The sequence below is a fragment of the Puntigrus tetrazona genome, chromosome 2, assembly GCF_018831695.1.
Source record: "Puntigrus tetrazona isolate hp1 chromosome 2, ASM1883169v1, whole genome shotgun sequence".
Taxonomy (NCBI): domain Eukaryota; kingdom Metazoa; phylum Chordata; class Actinopteri; order Cypriniformes; family Cyprinidae; genus Puntigrus; species Puntigrus tetrazona.
Genome location: NC_056700.1, coordinates 20,095,549 through 20,121,518, shown reverse-complemented (window position 1 = coordinate 20,121,518; position 25,970 = coordinate 20,095,549). Strand labels below are relative to the sequence as shown.

The window sequence follows — 25,970 nt, the reverse complement described above, 5'->3', positions numbered from 1 at the left end:
TGTCTGTACAGTTGGGCCCATCTCTCAATACTGCCCACTAGCTGTGGTACAAGAGTGCAGGCTGAACGCTAGATAAACGCTTTCTGTTGTTAATTTTATGTTTCACCGTTTCTTCCAGTTAAAAGTGGTCCCTCATTCTTTACACAAACTCTTCTGTTAAATATTATTTTTTTATCTTATCAGAGATGAATATACACATAAAGCGTTGCTTTACTCTGTACTGCTCAATGACGAATTGTAATTTTATCTTTCAAAGTAAGTTTATCTTTCAAAGTGTATATTATCACTCCATTCCATCTATTACACCCCCTCCCAGCCAGCACTATAAAGCAGTTTGAGTGGCTATACACATTAATAGTCACATAAAGCATTTGAAAACCTAGTCTGTATTTGACATTGCATCCTCATGTGGATTTATCATGTATATATTTATTCATTTTCCGTAATCTGGAAAAACATCACACATATTTTGTTGTTTTTATTTAATGTTTATAGTCTACGTGTTTGTACAGTAACATGCTTAACTATGCTTTTTTTAAAAAAATGTATTTCTATTTTGACGTGATTAAAAGCGCCAGTCTATTAGTGAGAGGTATGGGAGTTTGCAACTACTTTGAGGCGTTTAGGCAGATTCATGCTCCTTGAATTTTATCTTGATAGTCCCATTTAGAAATTCTATTATCTATAAGCAACTTAACCACTACATGTCAACTAATTCTCATTAACTTGCAACTACAACTCTACTAACTCTCAGAGTAGACTGCTAGGTTAGGTTTAGGGTTAGTTTAATAAGCTGATATATACTTGCAAAGATCTCATGTTCTGGGCCCATAAAAGCGAAGATATTAAGCAGATAATCTGCTAATATTCGAATGACTGGTATGTAGTTACAAAGGCTAAAGTCCATTATTTTACTGATTTTTTTATATCATGTTTTTTTATTTTATTTTATTAGCGTCTATTGTTTCTCCTTTATATAGATTGGGGGGGATGCACGGGCTGCTTTGGGTTCTGGGTGAAATAAACGCCGTTTAGCTTGTAGGAATGTCACAACGCATCAGGAACCGCGGGCGTTCGCTAGAAACAAAATATAGCGCTCGTTTGTGTTTGAGAGAGTGGAGCGCGCGCGTGTTGGGAAAGTGGGTGTCGCTGTGCACGCTGCTGGAGGAGCTTCAGAGCGGTGTGTCGAGGACTTTAAACACACTGTGTCATACAGTGGTGGAAGGAAGGAGACCGCGCCGTACTGGATCGTATACCGCAACACTTCTGATGCAATGAGTCCGACAGTTTCCATCCTTATCCAACGTGTCTGACGCTTCACTTTCCGCGCGCGATGCTCTGACTGCCGTGTGTTTATATATGGAGACACCCTAAAAAACAGTCAACCGGGAAATGGTAACACATGAACCTCCTCACTGGAAGGAACATGGTTGAGAGGAGCAGTAAATTTCTGTTCATCGTTGTCGGCTCGGTTCTGTTCATGCTGATTTTGTATCAGTACGTGGCCCCGGGGATGATGAACTTCGGCTCTCCGCACGGGTACATGCTGGAAGACGATGCGGATCTCTTCCCGACTCCTGATCCACATTACGTGAAGAAATACTATTTCCCCATCAGGGACCTGGAGCGGACTGTGGATTTTGAAATCAAAGGGGATGATGTGATCGTGTTCCTCCACATCCAGAAGACCGGCGGCACCACGTTCGGGAGGCACCTGGTCCAGAATGTCAGACTGGAGGTTCCGTGCGACTGCAGACCGGGACAGAAGAAGTGTACCTGTTACCGACCCAATAGGAAAGAGACCTGGCTCTTCTCTCGGTTCTCCACCGGTTGGAGTTGTGGCTTACACGCGGACTGGACCGAGCTGACCAACTGCGTGCCGGGTGTTTTGAACAAAAAGGAGAACAGGATGAAAAACCAAAGGTGATGCTTGTGCAGAATTGTTTTGTCTGAAATGTTGGCTGTGTCTCAAAACCCCGTGAGCGCTCTCTCCCCAAAAAACCAAAACGTTTAGGGCATTATAGGCGTGTGCAGCCACAAAATACTATCTCGAAGGGATTTGAGGCACAGACAGTGTAGAAGAACTTTAGCGAGTACAGAATAACACTTGCCCTCATCTGCGGTATACGAGACTATACTGTAATAATACTGCATAAATCCACTGGTTATATTGGCTTTTCATACCACACTTGGGTTAACCTCTTTTAAAACTTTGGGTAAAGGCACTACTTTTTTAAATCCTTCTTTAACATCGTAGAGAAGGTTAGCACCGCTTTTAACCCTAGGATAACCCTGACATGCGACGCTACAGTGTAAACAACGAGTGTCGTCATTAAATATTCACGCTGGCTACGCATGTGGCGTAAACTTTCAAGCGCCGTTTTAAGAGAAAGGGTTTAAATGCCGAGCGGTGACGGTGGCTGAAAATTAGCAGACTGCAAGCACAGATCTGTTTGGTGACCTTTTGAACGCTGGGCAAGCTGTTTTCATAAGTTTACTTACCTTAAACCAGCGTCATTGACGTCATACGCATGCAAAGGTTGTAAATAAACAGCGAGAAATCGGGAACCTGAGCACTCGGAGTATGAACAATGGGAAACATGAAACGAGATAGCCCAGGATTAAGTTTACTTGGGGTTGAAGCTGACAAAGGGTTAACGATTTCATGTGCGAAAAGCCCAATGGTGTTGATTCTAGTTGGATTATCTGTGGTTACGAGAAACTGGATGGCAGCCTTTCAAAAAATGAACATGGAAAACCACAGCAAACACAGTCTTTTGCTAGATGTTCAACTTCATATAGGAAACTGTTACTTGAGCTAGCTTCTTCTGAAGTTAGAGTAAGAAAGCGTTAGAAAGTGGTATATTGGTTTATGTTTTGGACAAAACTGTAGTTGTGTAAGGTGCGTGTCCTTCGATTTAATTCGAACTCGCTGTGTTGGATGTTTGTGTCATTCGATTTTGCATGTTTGTGCTTTCTCCGGTGATGGAGGTGGAAAATTACTGTGTTTGTAAAACGGCCCCTTGTAAACACTGTAGTGAACACTGACTGCCAGGATAGTGGTTACAGGACTCACCACACCACTACATAGCAGCCATGTCAGGAATAACCAACCACTGGTAGTCAGTGTCATCTTGTTTTGTATTTCAGTTAAGAAATGGCTTAATTACCTTTCCCGAGTGGATGCGGTGGTCTCATAAAAGCTTTTAGACCCACGGCTAGTGGGCACGGGAGTAGGTTACTGTTTGCGAAGTGTATTGCGCATACTTTTGCAATGATGTGAAATCCATCTCAGAGCCACGTATGAAGACTGTTTTAGTTTTTAATAGGATTTTGTGGATTAAATTATCTAAGCTCTGCAAAGTCAAATACATCAGATCAGATTTAGCAAATAATCACCAGCCCGTCTCCTCTTCCTGAAAGAACACAGTCTAGATCCAACATCCCCTCGAGTGTAAAACATCCCTCGTATCACAGCGATGCCATTACTCTTGTTGCTTTTGGCGACCTTAGGAATGCAGCGCTGATATGGATGCGCATTCCTCTCCTTGATTAATCTCTCCTGTGATAAAGGCAGGCAGACCACACCAGTGCTATCCTCCCCTAATTCATCACGCATGTGTGCATGTTCGTTTTGTCTGTGAAATTAGCACAGGGTCAGCGGTAAAAGAGGTGAGAGGAGTTTTGTCATTTCACATATTTAATATCTGCATTATTCCAATAATTAGATGGGAAATACTGTGCGTAGATAATTCGGATTTGGTATGCTGCTTTGTTGCACAGATCAAGAGTTCTTTTTACATTAGTTACAGTGATTTCAAAAGGCCAGTGTGGGGTGAATCGAAACTTGAAACGAGATTTTTTGATCTGTAAAAATGCTCAGAACTTAGGTGCTTAGGAAAATTAAAAGAATGAATAGAAAAAAGGCAACTGAGCCGTGATGGTGGTTACATAGGAGGCTGAGAAAAGCGGCACTGTTTATGACCCGTGAAATCTCTTGTGGAGATTTTGAGATGCTGGGGACTGCTGGGCTGTTTGTCTTGCTATGGTCATGTTTCTAGACTTGTGTATTTAATGCAACTAAATATTAATGTGGGCTATTATATTTTATGCTTGTATATCTGGCCTACAAGTTAGAACAATTAACCAGACTGCTCGTTATAGATTCTTGTTCATAATAACAGTTTTGTTTGTCATTGAACATTCCAGGGGGACGTGCGTTCATTTTAATGGTAATTTTGTGCTTTGTTATTGTCAGAAGATCAGCAAGTATGCGGAACGTCTTCATTTGCATTTTTGTGAGTAATTCATTAAAAAAGAACCGTTCGTAAGGGTCATTTGTTTGTGAATCACACTTTGTTGATTGGCTGCATATGCTATCATTTTACTTGCAAGCTGAAGCCCTAATTATTATAGGTGTTGTCATGATGTTGACAATTAATTTGAAAGTTTACTTGTCACATTTAGAATGGCGGTGAAATGCTTTTTTTTGGTTGTAGTGGCTGTTTTATACACCGCCAAGGCTGCTATATGATGCAAGTTATTTAGGATTTTAATTTACTGGATCGACTGGTCAGTTTTTCAGTTTGGCTGATGGTCTTTAAATTAAATGGTGTTATATCATATATTATATCAGCTTTATATTGGCCATCAGCCACCCTATCAGTACTGGCCATCAAAAAATCCATACTGGTTGACCACTTCTTCTTTTTTTTTTAAGATGTGTACTTCACCCTTACCCTCTTCAGTCTTAACTGCTTATTTGTGAGATTAGGTGCACTTTTGGCGGCCACAGCACAGAGTTGAACACCTGTTGTCAGTCCAGTGAGTTTCAGTTCATGGAAGCCAGCTCCATTCCCACCAACAGGCAGGAAGCCATCTGACAGCTGTGCCAATCTGCGTGCTTGTTAGACATGTTTAACGGTCTTGTTTACATTTGAATCTCTCTCGGCTCCCGAGACTTCGGAAGCGATGCCTGCTCTCCTTTTCGTGGCCATTAACGTAGCGAAGGACGAGCTTTTAATTACACGTAGGTCTTATTCGGATTGTTGGGATTTCTAGGGTCGCGTTTTCCAAATCGCATTCACACCATGCCGCTCCCCCGGGGACCTGGCGGACGTGAGAGCGATGGGGGCATTTTAATTGCTTAACGAGATGTGTATCACCACATTCTCATTGAGGCACCGGTTTCGGTCGGGAAGCCATCTGGCGAGTGGTGTGTGCTGCTCTGAAGGCACGAAGCACAGGGGTTTCTGATAGACTAGTGAATGGAAACCAGAGGAGATTGTGGGTGTGAGGTGTGAGAATGTTTCCCACAGCAAGTGTGTGTGTGTGTGTGTGTGCGTGTGCAATCAGCCATCAGCGGCTGTGTTTTACCCACTCACCCACCCCCAATGGAGGACTACCATTCTTTATCCATGCTGCTCTAGACAGGATGTAATCTCCTTAATGAAGGGTCTGTGTCTTCTTTTTGGCTGATATGCTCAGTATAGGTGAAAGGGTGCCACTGTCTTTTGATGCCCCTTAAAGAAAATTCACCACCTCCTCGCTCTTACATTGACTAATGATGCAAAGATTCTGTTAGATAATCATTTTTATGTTATGGTTGATATTAAAATTCTGTTTCGTTTAATTGAAAAATGAAACACTTAAAAAATACTTTAAATACCATAAGTAAATTTAAGAATCATTGGGCAACATTAAAATGCACAGTATGAAAAATTTAGATTAATTTTGAGATTTGCTAAAGATTAAATTTAACAGTATAATGTAAGTTGAACAAGCACAAATTTGGAAATATAATGCACATCCTTACTTAAATGTGCGCTTTCCTTTAACTCCTTCCCAAAAAATGTAATCCAGCTTGCCTTTTTTATGCAAAAAAGTTGAAGGTGACCACTGACTGTCAAGCTTCCTAAGTTTGAAGTTTCCTATTGGACTTTTCTGCTACTTGCAGGATGATTGAGATGTCACTTTCATAACCGAGTTCTCATTTATGGTTGAATTGTCTCTTTAAGTAATCTATTTGCCGTGATTTCTCATTTCTAGCTGTCATAGATGAAGATAGAATCCCAGTTGGGGGGCAGCCTGGTTAGAAGGTCTGGCGCAGTGATCATGCAGACACAATTAACTTGAAATGACAAGGTGCCGATGGGGTACCAGACCACATTGTCATGTTTCTGTTATACTAGGCATTTATTGTGCTTATTTAGGGGGGCGAAAATGAAATTGTACATTATATTGGGATGCAATTGTGAGAGTAATTTGCAAATTATCATATTAGGAGCTTGCATTTGAGATCATGGAGAGAGAAAGATATGTGATCTCTGTAATTATCAAAAAAAGCATCTTAGGCCAAACTGCAAATCCAGTTTGGAAAAAAAATCTGATGTTATGACAGTAACCGAATATGAAACGAAAAGGGAAAATTAAGTCATCATTTATTTTCTTGTTTTTTTTTTGTTTTTTTTTAAACCGTTCCTAATTTCTTGGCTCAGTTTTTCGTTTAATCTGTCATGTTGGCAGTATTGAAACAAATCTATTAAATGCTAAAAAGAAGCATTTTGGTTGGTGGCCTTCGACTTTTGGACCTCACTGTATGCGTGTCTATAAATATGTATTCTCCAGGGAAAGTGCCCGTGTGTTTTTTTTTTCTATGCATGTGTGTGAGCAATGATAGAGGATTCTGGGCCGTGTGCACCTACTGTCACTTTTTTCCCCATGTCCTGTCTATTTAAAGATATTGCAGCAGATTTTGAGTCCCAGTCCAATAAACTGGCACAGAAAAATCCCGCAGTACTGCTGTCAGTCTTTTCTTTTAATTTCGTATATATATATCCACGCTCATTTCTTCAGCCTCTCTCTCTCTTTCGCTCTGCCTCCATCTCTTCCTGTTCCTTCAGCGGTGTCAGTGTCTAATCAAACAGGCAAGATAATTTTCCACACTGTGGCTTTATGGATATGGGCCGCACAGTATACCCCAAGCGTGACTAGAACATTAGAAGGAATGTATTTTCATGGAAGATTTACTGTAATTTGTAAAATGACAAGCCCTACTAATGGACGACTGGCTCCTGTTTTGTGAATAACAATATTTGGTGTACAGGACACCCCCGTAGTCTCCCATTATGGTGTCACAAAACAATTAATTTCTGTTAACTCACATATTTGGACCTTTGCTAGGACAACTGCTTTTCTCTGATGCTAGGCAAAGCTTTTACAGCTCCAGTTTCTTAAACTTTCTTCAAAACTTGGATCTGGATCACTGTAGATTTTTGCACCTGAAGTACTGTAAGTGGACAGGTCATACATTATCTGGTTAAAATTTGTAAAAGGTTGGGAAGGTATGAAACAACAGGAAGAATCGAATCTGGGAATTTTTTCACCAAAAAAGGAGGAGTTGCTGAATATTTAATCACTCTCAGGCATCCAAGATGTAGATGAGAAGTTTAGCATTGCACCACTTGTTCACCAGTGGATCCTCTATAGTAAATGGGTGCCATTGAAATGATAATAGCTTCACAATAATCCACATTGTTTTTGCTTGTAAACGGTGATTGATATTTGCATATATTGACAATAATAGTTGTAGTAGCTCTGGAAAAAGAAATTGCGAGGCTTTTTTTTTTTTTTTTTTTTTTTAAATGCATGCATGAATCAGATGACAGTGTTAAACGTTCAAATATAGAGAGAGCTTTAAAATCTGAAATCACATTTTATTCATTGTGACTGATGAAAACAAGAACAGGTAAACACGCCTTGTGTGGTTCAGTAAACATGGCACAGTGAATGATAGTGAGACAAATGTGTAGAGTGCAAAGCACCAAAGAAAAGAAATCAGCAGGAGCCCTCAAGTAGTGTTTGATACTGGATGAAGATGTTCCTCACTGCAGTCAGTTCTTGAAGATGCTGTTCTCCATATTTGGCAACAAGGATTAGAGCCACACTGCGACTGTTATAGGTCTAGCCCTTTGCCTAAGAGTGTGTGCATATTGGTTTGCCGGTTCACAAATTATATTCTGATGTGGTTGGCGGTTGTGTGATCTTTGTGGTTTGGAGGTCAGTAGCTCAGAGCTTATAAAATCCTCCAGCTCTCCGTGTGAACCCGGATTCTGGCTCAGGGAGCGTGAGCCAGATGGCTTGGCGGTCTCCAGATCTGCTTGGAGCAGAAAGCGGTGGTTCTGACAGGCCAGTTTTTCCCGGGCCGGTAAGAAAAAGCGCTTGGAGGCAGGCCTGATAGCAGCAGCCTGACCTCGATGTGTTAATCCCATCAGATCAGTGTGGATTAAATACAGGCTGCTTAAAGCCCGTTATGTGGTAATGCGGAATCTGTGCCCGCCCACCGCGAAATCAAGAGACCCTTGCTTTCGGACGAATGGTTCTAAGAATGTTTGATTTCTATGTTTGTGCCCTTTCTGTATTTGTACTTCCATTGTGTTATGAATAATTCATCTTCCAGCTTGTATTCATAATTAGATACTCTAGGTCTAGGGGTTGAGAATTGTCCTACAGCTGACTAGACTACTAGTGAGGCTGACTATTAGATGCCTTCTTTATTTTTAAATATTTTAAAATATTACATAAAAATGCAGTTCAAGTGTGCCTAAAATCCCTTCAGAAAACGTAAGTCTTCATGTTCATCCATTTGAAAGCTCTGTCAAAACAGCTACACATTTTTAGATGTCACATACCGTTTTTGAGCTCCCTGAAATGTGTGCATATTAAAGATACCGTGTTAAGTTAAAAAATAATCCAAGTTGAACTTAATCTCACATGTAAGAACGCCACTGGCTGTAAGTCATGGTCACATGAACTTGTTTTGTGTTATGTATATACAGTTCTATCATTTACTTTTTATACAGTGAAGTATTTTTAATACAATATTGTATTTGCAATACAAGGTTGAGGTCAGTAATCTGTGCAAATATATTTTGGGGCTATCGTTTTAACCTGTTCACTTAATTAGGTCACACTTTACAATAAGGAGTCACTTGTTAAGATTAACTAATGTATTAACTAACATTAACAAACAATGATCAACACATTTATTGCAGTATTTATTAATTATTGTGATTGGTATAGTTAATAAAAATACAGTCGTTCATTGTTAGTTCATGTTAGTTAACAGTGCTAACTAATGTTAATAAGCCAAACTTGTGATTTTAATATGAAGAAGCACTGTTCAATTTTAGTTTGACAACTAATGCATTTAACTAATGAACCTTATTGTAAAGTGTTACTCTTAATTAATTATTTATGAAAAACAATGCAGTTATGCCCTAAAATTCAAGATATATAATATTATATTAATATATATATTAAAAGAGAGTATATATATATATATATATATATATATATATATATATATATATATATATATATATATTATTATTTTATTTTATTTATTGTATTTTTTTATTTATTTTGTTTTATTTATTAAGATCCATTCTGTTCCATGTCAGTGCACTTTGTTGACCTATTTTTGTAAGACTCATGTAAATACCAAACTAATAAACGTCTAATTCTTGACCAGTGAACTTGAAACCAGCCTAATTATACTAGGATTCCTCAAGATCAATTAGTCTAGTCAGTCAGGCAACCCAACGACTGAAAGTATGTAACACCGCACATCCCTTGTAAGAACATCATAGCCAAGAATGCCTTTTCGCTTCATTTCTATTATAGGATGAAAGGCCGTTTTCATATCACTGGCACCGACTACTGAAAAGCTTCTTGTTTACCTCGTTCTTTGCTGATTATCTTGGCCCATTTCTGCTTGTTGTCTGTGGAGGTTCTGTAATTGCTCGACAGCGTTCAATAATGTTTCTGTTAGATAAGCTGTTTTTTTTCCATTTTTTTTTTGCGCTAAGAGGTGCTATCACTTACTTTTCAGAGAGAGTGTGTTTTTTTTTTGTCATCTGACATCTCAACTGTGCGAAGACAAAGTGCTAACAGAGATTGTAAGTGTGTGTGAACTGATCTAGGGCAGTTCAAGGGAAGGTCGTGACAGGCTGCCGGTGTTTTAGGATCAGCATGCTAAATTAGCAGAGGACGCTGTGCTCTAGCAAACAAAGTGCTTACCTGGAGAAGCTCAGAATGTTTGTGCAGTTTATGAACATAAGCTTACGCGCGTAAAGATGACATTGGCCTCTACTGCTGTTCGCAATAACATCTCTGCGTTTTATGCTGTTAATGCATTATTAATAGCTTACAGTATGAATATAGCATTTATTTGTGATGCCAGGTTGAGGTTAAAACCTTGTGCTGTGCTGAAAATTGTTTACCTAATTAGGTGTTAGTGCTCAGCAATTACAAATTGCTTGTAAGTCAGTAATTACGTATATTTTTGGTACTGGCTGGTCGTATGCCTCATTGATCTGAAGTTACGTACCTCACTTTGATACTTTTAGCAATGTTTAAACGTGCATAAGCTCAGATTATATCTTTTTTTTTAATGCTGACTGCTAGAGAATGACAAATTTGGTCACTCTTTGTTTTTGTAAATCTTAATATTGTTTTAGCTCACAGCCAGGCCAGTTTCCCAGCTTACTTGCAAGTGCCTGACTGCTGTCTGATAATATGGATCTCGTGGCCCGTGAAGAGAAACGTGCCCTTGAGCTGGACCTAATGTCGGCACTGCATGAATGAGCGCTTCAGTGCCTCCTCTATCTCTAATGGCTTTTTAATAAACAAAGACTTGACCACCCTTCAGCCTGCCCTTTGTGTTTAGCATAAATGAATACATGAAGATGAACACAACTCTGCTGCTAATGCTGGACTGAACATGCGCCCGCTCCGGTCTTTTTTTTTTTTTTTTTTTTTTTTTACTCCCTCTCCTGCCAACGCTTTGTATGTGTGCAGTTGTCTTCATCTTACATCCTTGTTTACAAAACGCTCTTGCTTATAAAAATTCTCACTGCTCGTCTTTGCCTTTCGCTCTCATTGCTTTTTTTTCCCCTCTTGTGTAATTTGGAATCTCGTTTCAATTTTCGTAACTTTTCTAGGTTCTAGAAACATCGCTGGCGTTATGACGGACATTGGCTTTGAAGTCTTGTTGTGTGCCACGCTGCCAGGTAAAGCCCTCGGCGATGGCACCAAATTGATTTCTGCATGCTGTGGACAAATTGCCATGCAATGACTAATTAGCAAACATTTTTATAATTCATAATTAGGGCCTCCACTCTCCCCGTGTGAGTTGGCTCGCTGCCGAGCTTTAATTTGCAAAGCCACAAGTTCCGCCTCGGAATTATAAAGACTCTCAACCTCCCCCAACCCACTGCTGAAGCAGGTGTCTTCGCTTTTTCTTAAAGACTTCCATCTTCAGACAATATGTCGTTGGGAGACTGTTTAAGCATTCGTCCCTGTGTATAAGCTTTTGGATGTTCTAGGCTGCCTCAGAAACCGGCCCATGATGCATCAAGACAGCGGTGAAAGTTTTACAAGTGAAAACACGGACAAGGCCGTAATAAAAGATTTTAATACTCATACTTGATTTTGAATGGTCAACCACTAAAATTGTTTTATAGCAGCATTGTAAAACCTACTATAATAGCTGTAACATACAGCATTGGATAAAAATAACAATCAAAATGTGAACGCAGACTTATATTTTGAGTACTTTTATTTATTTGTTTATTTGTTAAGTAGTATGAGCATGAATATGAATTATGAACCCGTCAACCTGATACAAGAGATCCTGGTCACCCATTCTGACCGTACATTATCTCTTACGTAACGAAGTTTATTTTTTCTGTAAAGCAGAACACAGGTCTTCTATAACAAGTATAGTACAAGTTAATTATCCACTGTACTATTGTATGTATAAAATCAGAGCTGTGGGAAAACGACTAAGTACAAAACAACAGAAGTTTCTTAATAATGACTTGGCTGTCTTATTTTATTTTATAAAAGCACAAGTTACTGATTTTCAGTGCAGGTGCCTCCCACTTAACAAGCACTCCTTTAATGAGCATTTTCATAACCCCACAATTTGCATAACAAGCTCCTTCTTATAAAAATACATTTTAAAAACATTATAAAAATGCTTCCACAGCTTTTAGAAACGTTTGCGCATCTTAGTGTTTTGGTGCTTCTCACTTCAATGTTGTAACATTTCGTGATCTAGCTCTTGATGAAATCATAAGTACGAAACACTTTTTTTGCTAAATGATGATGACATTTATGGCAAATATATTTACTTTTAGGAACAAATGATGAGGAGGATTCTTTGAGAAAAATTTGATTTTTGATAAGATATTGTGCATGCAAGGTGCGTGTCTTTGTAAACTTTGGAAAATTGATTGATCCATTTTTAAAGATATCTCCCGGTAACCCACTGATGCACTTTGATAATGTTTATGAGAGGTCAAGGGTATATCTATAATTCATGAGCCTTGCAGTAGTATTGGCTCAGTATCCAGTGGATGTGCAAAACACCTTCTAGGACTTCAAGAAAGTAGTAAGCTGCAGGAGTGGGGTTGGTTAGTGGGTAATGATATGCGCTAGAAGATCCTAAAGCGCTATCCAGATATGATTCATGTTCTTAACAATGTTTGAGTTATAATTATTAAGCGTGGATTTTTTTAAAATGAAAAGTTCCATTGAAAAATGAAAATTTCCTCAAAGTTTACACGCCCTCAAACCCCTCATATTTTCATCAGATTTGGAGAAATTTTGCATTAAAGGGTTACTCCACTTCAAAATAAAAAAAATGTTATTAATCATTTACTCCCATGTCATTCCAAACCCAGAAAAGTTGAATGAAAACTGGGTGGCTGTCCAGTGAATGCCAAGTAAATAATAATGTCAAGGCCCAGAAAAGTATGAAATACATCGTCAGAATACTCCACCTGCCATCAGTGGTTCAACTATAATGTTATGAAGTGACAAGAATACTTTTTGTATGAAAAGAAAAGAAAATGAACACCTTTTTCAGCAATTTGGAGAGTATCCGCTGGACGCAAATAGCCTACGCTGTACACAAGGATATGTTTTCTACATGTAAACTCACGCTTTGATTTGAAAGAAAATAGCTCATCGGTGTGTTGTTAATGTCCAGTGGATATTCTCTACAGTAGCGCTACAGTTATGCCAAATTGTTGAATTAAGTCATTACTTTCCATACAAAAAGTATTTTCGTAGCTTCACAGTGTTACGGTTGAACCACAGATGGAGTATTCTTACAATGTTTTTCATATTTTCTGGGCCTTGATAATGTTCATTACATGGCAGTTAATTGAAAGCCTCCCAGTTTTCATCCAAAATGTCTTGAATGTTCTGAATGCGAACAACGCTTTTACAGGTTTGGAACGACAAGGAGGTACGTAATTTAAGAGTAAGAGTAACTCTTTAATTCACTTTCTCACTAATTGAATTGACTGAATTGACACTGCATGAATGAGAATCCAAAAATGTATCTTTTCATTCAACAAAATAGAAAGGAGACGTACCCAACAAGATTATTTACAGCGTTTATTGAAGATCAAATGAAATTAAAAGAGTTCGTCGGAAAAACAGACTTTACTCCTGTTAAGTCTCAACAGAATAAAAATCACCATGCATGTTTCTGAAACTCAGAATTGCCTGATCTCATCAGGCAAAACTACCCAGTCTTGTCCGAGTTAGGGTTAAGACTCCCATGCAGCCACCAGTGTCCTGTGCTGCCCCACTCTAGAGCACTGAACTGGGAAGGAAAGTTTATTTGTGGGGACCATATTATGGCACATAATGTTCCCGTATTATGCGCTTTTCTGCTGATATGGCCATGCTGTCGACAACTCCACCGGGCTGGCAGCTCCGTGCTGCGTTATCTGCTAAAGTGAGAGAGAGAGAGAGAGAGAGAGAGAGAGAGAGAGAGAGAGCACAGGCTTGATTTATTGCCTCTGCAGAGGAGAGAGCAAGAGAGGAGGGGTGAAGAGTGAGAAAGAGAAGCGAGATTCTTTCTTTGACTCGCTGGAGTTGAGTGAGACAGGTTGGAGTTTGAGCCTGAGTCAAGGAGGAATCCAAATGAATGAAGAGGTGCTGATTTTTCTACAGGAGACTTTTCCCAAACTTCTCTGCTTCTCCACATCCTCCGCGGGCAACCGATTCTTCTGTGTCCCTCTCCTGGGAACCTGTTATAGACCTCATCTGACCGCTGCTCAACAAAAGCCTCTCGGGAATTACCCAGCATGCCTCTCGGTCTGCAGAGAGTTCTGCCTTGATGCTTTTCTGGCGCTCCCCCTCTGCTCAAACCCCCGCTGTGTTATTAAGCCCTGTTTGAGTCCAAACTCAGCCGTGAGAATTCCAAGATAGCTTGTGTGCAGCTTTTCCCACTTTATTCCTGTGTGTTTGTTTGCACAGAGAAATTGCATAACACCTGATGTATAATTTGTACTCGGTTACACATTAGCAATGCCTGACTAGGAAAGTCTAAGCAAATAAACTTTAGTAAATCATTCACTCGATGTAATAGTCGATTTCAGCATCCCTTTTTTTACGTTTTTAGACTCTATCATGATAATAATACAATGATTACCGACCTATACATTAGTTTAAAACAATCAATAATTATTGCAATTTTAGTACTTTTTTTATCCAAAAATGTATTTTAGAACTGTAAATAGATTATAATTAAGTATATATATATATGTGTGTGTGTGTGTGTGTGTGTCTATATGTCTGGGTGTATTGTATGTGTGTGTGTGTGTGCGTGCCATGGTAGTACCCACCAAATTGCATCCCTTAAAGATAAACTTCCACAGTACTTTTGATCGTTCAATCACTCCTTTTCCATTGTTTATTTACATTTTAAACAGATTTGTTCCCAAGAAGTGTCTCTTATCTGAACATTAGGAAAGTCATACTCCCACTTGAGTGACTTTACAGATCTGTATTGACACACAAAGCGGCTTTATGTTTGGGAATGTTTATTTAATGGACTATTCATATGAAGCACATAAATCTTTTCCCGCTCTCAGCTGTGCCCGGTCGGACCGTCAGTCATCCCGTGTCAGTGGCCCTAGGAGGCAGCCCACAAAAGCCCCTCTCTGTCTCAGTCTCTCTGAGAGCAGCAGGAGGGAGATGGGATCTCCGCTAATGTGAGGCCTCTTAAAAACAAGCTCCCAGATCTCTTCTGTTTTCCAGAGAAAGATTTACATTCTTTTGCATGGAAAAGTGGGGTCATTGTTGGTTAAAACGACCTCACCCTGTGTCTGCAACAAGCTGAAAATGCAGCTTTAGCTTTAGCTTTAGCAGGTACATTTCTCTTTTTTAGCGAGAGGGCTTTTTGTTTTGAATGAGTTTGAAAAGACAGGCTCTTTAATAACCTTTAATATTTAGGTTATCCGTGTTAAAGGAAAAATTCACACAAAAATTTTAATTGGGATAAATTGCTCATTCTCATGTTATTACTAACCTGGTTAGACTGAATTTCATCTGTGGAAAGCAAAATTAATTTTTAGAATGTGGGGGCTGCTTGTTTCCATACAACAAAAGTAAATGTTAATTTTTTCTGTCAAATATGATTATGGGATTATTCTTAATTTATGATTTATATTGTTATTTTTTTAATAAAGTATTTCATTAAATTTAAAATACCCCCCACCAAATTAACTTGTTTTTATTATCCGTTTTTCTCTTAAATTTGAGTTCAACTTAATTACTTTTCATTATATTTAGTTTTATTTTTTATTTAATTTTCCGTTTAAGTAATTTTAGTACCAAAGATTAAATTTTCTATATCAGCCATGTCAACATTTCCAATGTTCATTTAAGTTAATAAATAATCTAATATTTATTCTAAATGTATAGTTTATGGAAACTACTTTTAAAATCTTTGTTTTTCTTAGTCAATACTGCTTGGAATTGTGGTCTGTTGCGCATGCTTGTGCAGAAAACACTTGTTCTGATCTGTGATGTGACATTTCCTGGTCCCTTTCCTTCTCTCTTTCCCCAGTAATTTCTTGTCCCTGTCAATAAAAAATGGCGAAAAGCCCAAAAAGGACATAAAAATGGGGTCCTGCGTGGTGATTCACTCTGCTGGGTTTAAAGTGACTCCTGTGATAGACTGAGTACTGAGTGCTCCTCAGCCTTTATTCGAGGGTTGACATTTCAGCAGACGTTGATACACTCCATATCAGTGCTTAAACATGATGGATGACTCACAAGAGCTTTGTTGACTTGTTAGTAGATCACACAGCAGATTCTGGAAGAAGCAGGTCTGTGCAACGACTGAAGATCACTGTCATGCAGTCATTGGCCAGGGATGGAGGCATGAATTCACAAATGTTCAAAGATTAAATCGGAGCATTAACTACACATTAAACTGTCAAGTTCCGGACCATATTTCACTTGTTGGGGTGTGTGTGTGTGTGTGTGTGTTCCGGTCCAATTTTTTTCTAGAATGCTTTACACAAAGTTCTTTCTTTACTTCAAACTGTTATGTTGGGCTAGATTTAATGTGCTACGACTGTCTCTTGGGGGCATATTTAACAACCGTTTCTTACATCCAAGTGTTCAGCGGTATGGTAGACGTCGCTCGTCAAGAACTTCTATGTGGGATTTCTACATCATGAGCTATGTTACATCCTGGTTTAAGTGTCACATTAAAAATGAGCGATGAAAACTCCACATTTGAAAAAAAAAAAAACATAATTAGCAAAAAAGTTTTTATGCTTGTTAATGTGAATAATAAGAGATGGAAATAATTTTGCAAATAAATTCCTTCACGTGCATCAAAAAAGACATGCGAAAAAAGGGATGTCACAACCTTGTTGTATAGTATTTGAGATGTTGTTGTGATTATATGATATATCAGTTAAATTCATAATTTTGGATGAAATCCAGTGTTAAATAATGTTAAATGTTAAATAAAGTGTTAAATAACTTTTTAATAGCCCTTATGGGATTTCACTGCATAAGATATTTCTTATTATTTCTTATAAATAATTTATTTATTATGCATTGTATAACTTTTTTTATTTATTTAAATTTTTTTTTTTTTACATATTTTAGGTGCCATATTTTACGCTTCAGTTATTATGTTTTTGTTACTTTCATTTTTGCTGCCTAGTTTCCAAATGCTCTAGTTAGGATCTCGGGTTTCCCTTAGTTGTTGTTGTTGTTGCTGTTATTATATTATTTTTGTTTGAGAGATATTGGTGTACAAGCATAAACTCTTTTGTGAAATTTCCAATTGTTCCAGAATGTTGGAAAACTATTTCTGTCCTTGAAGCCCTTGACTTTAAAAGGTGCTTTCCATGTATATGGTGTTATTTTTAAAATTATTTTAAAAAGGAATGAAAGAAAACATCTTGTTAAAAGGTTCGTAGGAGCTCTGAGTAGCTATGTAATTATTTAAACACTGAGAGAGAGCGTGTGATAATTTTCAGATTGGATTTTTCGAGGCGTCACAAATTTTACTCTAGGGACTAAAAACTTGCAAGTGAAAAAACTCACTCCGTAAAAAAAGATGATCCTGTGAGTTTTAGTAGCTTTATTTGCTTTATTTAATGTGATTTGCTCGAGCACAGTAAGTGATGTCTGCGATGATTGGTTAAAAAAAAAGAAAGTGACTCTCTGACTATGGAAAAAGTGGAGGGACCAAGAGAAAAATGTACGGTGAGGTGGGGCGGGAAGGAAATATTCGGTCATAATCCAGCTGTTGCGGTGACATGAATCAGGTGACCTTTAGCCGTCAGCATCTCAGTCCATTACAGAACATGATTTGCAATCAGCAAGAGAAGAGAAATGCTGGAGGTTGCAGAGGAAGCGGGGAGAAAAAAAATCCTCCGACAGAAAGCCGTAATGTAAGAGCGGGAGACGGAGGGAGGAGGAAATGAAGAGTGAGTATATGAAAGAGTGAAGAAGAGCAAGTACTTGGCAGGAGCACAATGAGATGTCATTTTGTTTGTATGGTGATGTATTGAAAGGATCTGTCTGCCTGCCATGAGTGGGATCGACCCCCGTGGGTTCATTTAAGACCGTACTGATGGTCAGCGCGCAGAAACCTGGATCTCTGAGATTTGCGCAATCAGGGCTGTGTGATCTCACCCCTCCTTGTTTGACAAGCGTGCTAATTGAATTGTGGGAAAATGCTAATCATTGGCATGTAGGGGACTGTTGGTTTCTTTCTCTGCTGGCTTTGCAATGGGTTCGTGCGAACGCAAGTGTTATTCATGGTTCTTTAGATGCGATTTATCTACCTTGTTTTATATCGTTTGTGATTTAACCAGTCGAGAGATGAACGACGCATCAACAGAATTGTTAGCACAGCCTGCAGTGCTAGCTGTGTGGTAAAGCGGTCGTGGTAAGCAGAAGTGGGATGGTAAACAGAAAGTTACTGGTTTGATCCATGCAAGAAGAAGATCTATCTATGAATTCTCGAGCAAGGCTTTTTAACCCCTGTAGTAAGTTGTGGTTCTGTGAGGACAGTCATTTCAACGGCTATGATCTTTTAGCAATGACTAAAAGCAATTCATTTTAGCAAACGATTAGAGACCAGAGAGATTTCGCTGTGGATGATGCTACCTAACACAGAAGAAATGTGAAACAAACAACCAGTTTGATGATTTTAGGATTTCTTTCATCATAATTCACTTTAGTTGTGAATTTTTTTTTTTTATAATACTAATATGCACACCATTGTACAAAAGTTTGAGTTGAAAAGTTTTTTTTTTATATTTGTGAAAGAGTCCCTTTTGCTCAAAAAGCTGCACTTATTTTATGAAAAACTATGCTAAAAGTCCATAGTGTTTTGGAACCTTAAATAAGTGTTTTCTGTTATTGTTCTGTTTTTTTTTCTATTAAAATGTTTTACTGATTAAAGCAAATGAAAATAGCAAAAGGCATGTCTTATATTTGAAATAATAACTTACAACATTAAACAGCAATTTATATAAAGGTTCAACTCAAATATTTATTTTTAAACCAAATTCTGTTTTCCGATTAATTGTCTGGATTCCGTTTTTTCCATTTTAATATAATCAAAAGCATCTGTAAATAATTGATAATAATTGATAATAATAACTAAATAAATACTGTGTTGTGTATTGATTTTTTTTCTGTTAAATAAATTGTGTTAAATATTATTTATGGTAAATATTCCTTCAAAAATTATGTTTTAATAATACATGTATTATTAGTACAGTACTATTAGTGCAGAAATCAAAGGGCGCTAATAAATATTTGATAATGTTATAAATGTTGTACATAATCTATTTTAATGAATTCTTGCTGAATAAAAGTAATAACAAAAAAATGTATAATGACCCCAAGTAATTACATATATATATATATATATATATATATATATATATATATATATATATATATATATATATATATATATATATATATATTCATCATTTGTAGTAAAACAAGTGAAACATCCTGTAGTTTTACCTCATTTTATCAAGTCTGGCTACGAAATGACGTCAATCTCATGCAGTATGAGTTTTGGACCAGCAGTGTGAAGTTCTCTACCGTGGCTAAAGCAGTCCTGGAGGTTAATAGCCGAGTTCTACGCTACAAGCATATGCTAGTGCAGGCGAGAGAGGAAAAGGTGTCTGACAGAAGGAGACGACTACAGCGAAGTGTTTCTCAGCGATCCGCCGTGTCCGCCCTCGCAGTCACTTAGCGTTTTGACAGAGCAACTCAAGCTTTTCAAGCTCCAAGACTCTAAAGTGCACTTAACAGCTTACTATAACAACGTGTTTTTAGCCATGCACTTGAGGCCTGCGCCAAAGAAGAGCACTTCCTCAGACTCGTAGGGTTGAAGACGATGCGCTCCTCTTACTCTTTTACTCTCTCTGCACCGTGTTTATTTTCACGTCGTCATCAGTCACTTCGCATCTGATTGACAAGCCTGCTGAATCATCTGGAGACGGCTAATGCACATTTCGTGTCTCGCGGAACATTTGAAACGCTGAAAGTGCATTCGGTAAAATTCACCGCTGGAGCACTGCTGTCTGACTTTGTTTTGCTTATAAGAAGTAATGTGCTGTAATAGACTCGAGCGTTTGTTTTCACACAGCTTGTTTTCTTTTTCTTTTCTTTTTTTTTTGATATGCTTATTGGTAATTATGAGCTATAATGAAGGCAGTTCAAATGTAGCATGCGGAAATTTATTTTCGAAATTCACAGCCACAATTGAATATCGCAAAGCTTCCTGCAACTGAAGGAAGTGATGTGTCAGGAAGTGAAGGGCCGCTATCAGGAGGAGATCAGATCTCTGTTTGAGATAGGACAGAGATTGGGCTCAAATTGTGCCATGTGATATTCATCTTCATCCTCAGAGGGATATTTCCTCATATGCAGATATCTTTGTTAGAGGTCATCGGTCTGTCAGAGATTAGGGCTTTTTTTCTCTTGTGTGCCATTGTCTTTCACCCTTATTTTAATGATGCAAAACTGATGCAAACGTTTAGCTTAGAGATGTTTGTTTGTGTTTAGTTGAGTCTCTCTCTTTTATCTAATTCTTGCCATTTTGTACAAGATGAAAAAAATTACAAATGAGGTCTCTTTAACATCTCAGTAGTTTCGCTTGCATAGCAATATGTTTAAATAAGGAGCAAATGGACTTAAAATTGTTCTTGTTTATAATTTTTTCCGGGAAGTTGGGAAAGTTTTAATAATCAAAGTTTGAAAATGTGCTTATCTCTGCATACACAACTCTATGTAAAGTTATGTTTTCATCTGAGATGCTTCTCCTTATAGTATTATAACTTTTCTTTTTTTTTTCTGTTAAACTAGAGCTAAATTATTTACTCGTAGTGCCTAATGAGTTTTTAACATACTTTTTTGCTAATTTAACACCACCCTCAAATGTTCACAGTTCTCGGATATTGGACAAGCAAATGAAATGAAAATTGTAGTTAGCAGTTTAGTTAGATTTGGTTTGGTGGGATTAGAATGATTTTTTTTTTCATTTTATTTTTACATTAAATCTTGTAATGGCAAAGCTAAATTATCAGCATTCAATATTTCAGTTTTCAGTGTGACATGTTCCTTCAATACTTATTCTAATATGCTGGTTTGGTGAAACATTTATTATTATTCTGGACAGGGGAGAACTGGTCCCCAACTGAGTGTGGTTTCTCCCAAGGTTTTTTTTTCTCCATTGTGACTCACGAATGGGGTTTTGGTTTCATCCTGCTTGCTAAGTTAGGTTGATTAGGAGATACTTAATTTCTAGTAATTATTGTTGATTACAAAGACCATCTCAGCAATTAATGAAAAATTAAGTCATTATACATTATTATTATTTATTCTCCTATATGATACTGTCCCCAAATTAGTGTAAAAGGTAATTAGTGTAGTTTATAAACTATAACTGAAACATATAAACTCAAAAAACATCTAGGACCTCCCGACCCCCGTGTCTTAGTAGAAATAAATGATACATTTTTGATACGTTTAAGCATAAGGTTTCATTCATTTTGATTGCATGGGCTGGTTTTACCAGCTGTACATAAGTTGCAATTTGATTTGATGTGCATGGGCACTAAGTAGCAACTTACACACTACTTAATATTTTTTCGTTGCACCATTACACTTCGTTGAAGTGTAACTCAAGTTGGATGTATAAACCAAATATTTATGAATGCGTTTGGCCAGGAGTAGTGGTTTGAATAAAATAGCAGACTGAGTGAAGCACATCAGTGCTCTTCTTTTACCCAACAACCTTCAATCCTTTAGGCATATTTGATGCTGCTGACCTTTACCCTCAAAATTCATACATATTAAGAGAGAGAACATTATGCGAATAAACATACTTTGAAACGGTCATCGTTCGCTCCCAGTGTAGATTCAGAATCGCACCGCTCTCCTTTAAGACGGACCCACCCTTGCTGTCACCGGAGGTTCCCATTATATTCCCCCTTCACATTTTTATATTCAACCCTACCCTGGTCCTTTGGTCTTGGGAGAAATGCAGTTTCTAAATCTCTGAGACCAAAATCTGCGATCAAAAGCCAAACGATATTGTGTCAGTCGGTACCACACTTTCTGAGCTGTATCCACATTTAATTTTAAACCTTTACATTGTTCCTATATGTCCAAAAGTCCCGCCTTTAATGTGTTTCTCCCAGAGAATTCCAGGAAAAACTTGTTAGACAAAGTTTAAATGAAACACTGAGAACTCTATTAAGCTCCTGAGCTATGAAAGCGCAACCTATGAGCAATAAATTTTCCTCAGGGTTCTTCTGGATGAAACCCTGGCGATGGCATTGCGTGAAACAACCAGCTAATAAAAAGAAGAGTGCGATGATTGTGCTGGAGTCGTCGGCGCTCCGGGGCCGTTATCGTCTCATCCATCCGTCTTAACTCTGCTCCTCACGGTGCTCGGAATGGAATTCTCCCCCCCCCCTCCTTCTGCCCTTTTGGAGAGCTAGCATGTGTGAAAAATTGTTAAGCAGCTCTCTCCTCTGTTTTTCTCCTTCTCTCTCCCTCTTTCTGTCCTTTGTGCCCGAGCAGGCGTGTTCCAAACTCTTGACATCAAAAGAAGGCGTAACTCATCAGTCTCTCACCAGGGAAACTCTTTTCACCGGGCCGCAGAAAGGGGAACACGAGCGAAACAGGATCCGTTCGGGGGCCGCGAGGAGCCGCGGGGGTGATTTGTGGCCCTCTGTGTGTGCTTGAGGGGGGCGGAAGGGAGTTGTGGAAACCGAGCGTGCGGTAGCCAGTCTACACTGGGCCGCTGGAAACATAAACACAGGCTCATAATCACGGCGCTGAACACACAAACACACATGGCCCTCATTCGTCAGGTTTCATTCTTTCGCATATGCGGCCCTCGCTTCTGTTTCTCCCTCCATTAACTCCTCCGTTAGTCACCTCTGAACTTTTTCCCTAAACACTCCACTTCTGCTTTTTATTGCCCGTTTCCTTTTTTTCGTCACTTCCTTATGATCTTTAATCGGTCTCTTTCACTAATATGCTGGCTCTCATTATTTTTCCTCCTGTTTGTTTGCTCGCCAAGGTTTAATAAACTTTCCCTCAGTCTGTTTATTTTTATTGATCCGATTCAGCCGTTCATTTAGGGCACTCGGAATATAAAATTTGCTGAAAAAAATTGACCACAAGTTGTAGTGGAGTTTGTTTCTTCATCGAAACAGATTTGGAAAAATGATAATAATTGGCGCAATCAGACTTTCAGGATGTCTAAAACAAAGCTAAATATGTCAAGACATCAAATATATGCACTTTTATAATAAAACAGGTGTTTTTTTTATTGCTGCAGTGGCCTCAATAGTCAAACGACAAGCAATTTAACAAAAGCGTTGCTTCCGCACAGTCCATATCAAGGCCTTGACCACACATTAACGTTTAGAAGGAGAAAATGTATTTAAAAAAAAGCTGGCATTTGAAAACCTGTATTTTTTGTGATTTTTTTTTCCGTGCATTATAGAGTCGCTTACAGTACTGCAGATTATAATTATATCTAGTATTGTGCAACACTTGAGTCAACACGTGGGCCGGCATGTCAGAAAACCAGTGATAACTAGATAACATCCTACCACACAGCAATAAGTGAGTAATTACGCTGCCATTTCATCTAAGAGCAAACAATAGAATGATATGACAGGGTCTACAGGGTTTATCTCACAAACCGACGGAATGTTACAACCCTTCGTTGAACCCTCATATCAAATAGCATCCGTCTGTTTGGGGTCGGAGATAAAAATCTCTAATGACAATAACAGACGTGAACTACTCTAATCAAACAGAACACCAAGTTGCCATATTGACATCTTTTACAGTCTGGATCAGAGCGGGGTGCTTGAATAGAGGCCAAGGCTAAAGGAGTACGTGTGTGTGTGTGTGTGTGGCCACTTTAATTATGTTAATGCAGCACTCAGGCTCAGTGAGAGGAGTATTAGTCAGTGGGCAGGGCCGGAGAGTGAACGGAGAGCCATATGGAGCCCTTTGCCAAAGTTATGTTATACAATCTGCTGCAGAAGAGCTATGCTAATTCTACTGACTGAACCATTTCACACTACAGGACGCCTGGCTGAGAGGCCGAGAGAAAGTCATTTTAAAGAGCGGAAAGAAACATGCCGAGTGTGAATGAGCGAGTGAAAGAGTGAGAGAGTGAAACAAGGGAGTAAATGTATAAAGAAGTGAACAATCTGACCGAGTCTCCGTCTTATTTTGCTAAATTTTTCATTTAACATAGACCTTTTATCACAATCAATCGACGCATATTGCATTGCTTTTCTTTCTTTTGTTTCATTTACGCTTTATGTCATTCAAGGCTGCTTGATCGGAATTTGACTCGGCAGTAAATTGGGAATATGAATGTTTGACATTTATTGCGGTAGTACAGTGCGTTAAAACTTGTGAGGTTGTTAATGAATTAGTGAAGGGGTCAGTGAATAAATTAGGGAGCGACTGGATCTAGGGAGCATGTAAGCAAATCACAGGGGAAAACCAAGAACAAAGCAAACAAGTCAGTGAAAAATGAGTAAAGAAAGGGTGAAAATTAGTGGAGAAACGAGGAGGAAAAAAGCCAGGAAATGAAGGAATGAACTGAAGAGTGAAAAAATAAATGAACTAACAAAAAAAAAAACTAATGAAAGAAAGAAAGGAAGGACTGCTGAGAGGTAAAACTTAGCAAACAAGCAAGCAAAACGAGCAAGTGAAGGTACAAATGAGCGAAAGAAAGAACTAGCAAGAGACTAAAACCTATTGAGAAAGCAAACAAAATGAGCAAGTGAATGGACAGATGAGTAAAAGACAGAAATGAGTGAATGAAATATTAGCTATTTTTATCAGTGTTAAAAACAGTTATGCTAAATAATTTTTTGTAGAAACTGATTGAAATTCATATACAATAAAAAATAATAATTTAAGCTAACTAACTAACTAAATACTGGTCAAATCGCAAAATACGAATTAATTAAATTCTTGCTTTAAAATCTGGATGGGCTGCCGAATTGATATAATGATATGGCTCTTGGACTGCTGGGAAATGTACCGTGTGTTTAGAACCAATAAGCGAGATGATCTGTCTCTTCCTTTCTCTGTGTGTCTCTTGCTCACCTCACCTCGCTCTGCCCCTCTCTGCCTTTCTCTGATGAGCACAGTAAGTGTGTGTCGGCTGCGTTTGATTTGTGGAACTGTGCAAACACTCGCAGATCCAAACACGCTCACTAACTAGACCTCGCCCCCCTCTCGTCCCCTCCTCTGTTTGTCCTGCTTTTCTTTTGCCCCCGTTTACCCCAGGGAGACAAAGGGGTGAAAAGAGTCTGTTTCTTCACCTAATCCCCACCTGGAGGCTTTGTCTGAGACCCCGTCTTGAACGCACATACGCACGCGCATGATTTTTGTCTCTTATTGCATATGTTCCTGCTGTACGTGGGTTTTGTCTTCTTTTGGGTCGTTTGCTTACATTGTGAATAATTTCAATTCGTTGTTTCGTATTAAATAGGCCGGCTGTTTCCTTTACTCTGGCCGGAGTATGGTTCCTCTCAGAGGCCAAAGAAGAAAGAGGTCAAATGAAGGAGAGTTTAACCTTAGTTTAGACGGAAACGGGATGATTCTTCCTAGACATCCTCCCACTGATGATACCTTTAAATGGAGTAGAGTAGGTTGATATCTCTTCTGTTTGCTCTGTTTAGACGGGGCAGTGAGAGCTGGCTTTTATCTGCTGTGACTCTCATATGACAAATTGCAGGATTTGTAAAAAAATATTTTAATTCAGAAGGTTTTACTCTGTCAACAGTATATGTATAGCTGGAGGCAGGATGTAGTGTGTAGTATATGCACCACAAGTTTTGGCTTGTAAGATTAAGGATAATTACTTTGTCTGATACATTTTTATTTTTATGTATTTTACTATTTTATAAAATGTTTGTTTAGTTTAATAATAATAACTTTTATTTTACTACTAATGTTTTAAATTTTGCTTTTATTTTATTTAAATTATAACTGTTTTTGTTGTGGCAAACCATTTGCTATGTATATTATTTATAATAATTACATTTTTAGCT

General features: G+C 38.3%; 1 protein-coding gene across 1 annotated transcript in view; it reads left to right on the top strand.

Annotated features, from left to right (window-relative positions):
* The first annotated feature begins 1,128 nt into the window (after positions 1 to 1,128).
* LOC122326062 (heparan-sulfate 6-O-sulfotransferase 1-A) overlaps positions 1,129 to 25,970 on the top strand; it is a 124,109-nt gene continuing 99,267 nt past the window's right edge. Inside the window, exon 1 of the mRNA XM_043220743.1 lies at positions 1,129 to 1,923. Within this exon, the coding sequence (XP_043076678.1) occupies positions 1,403 to 1,923 (521 nt within the window). The 5' untranslated portion in view covers positions 1,129 to 1,402. The remainder of the gene's footprint in view (positions 1,924 to 25,970) is intronic.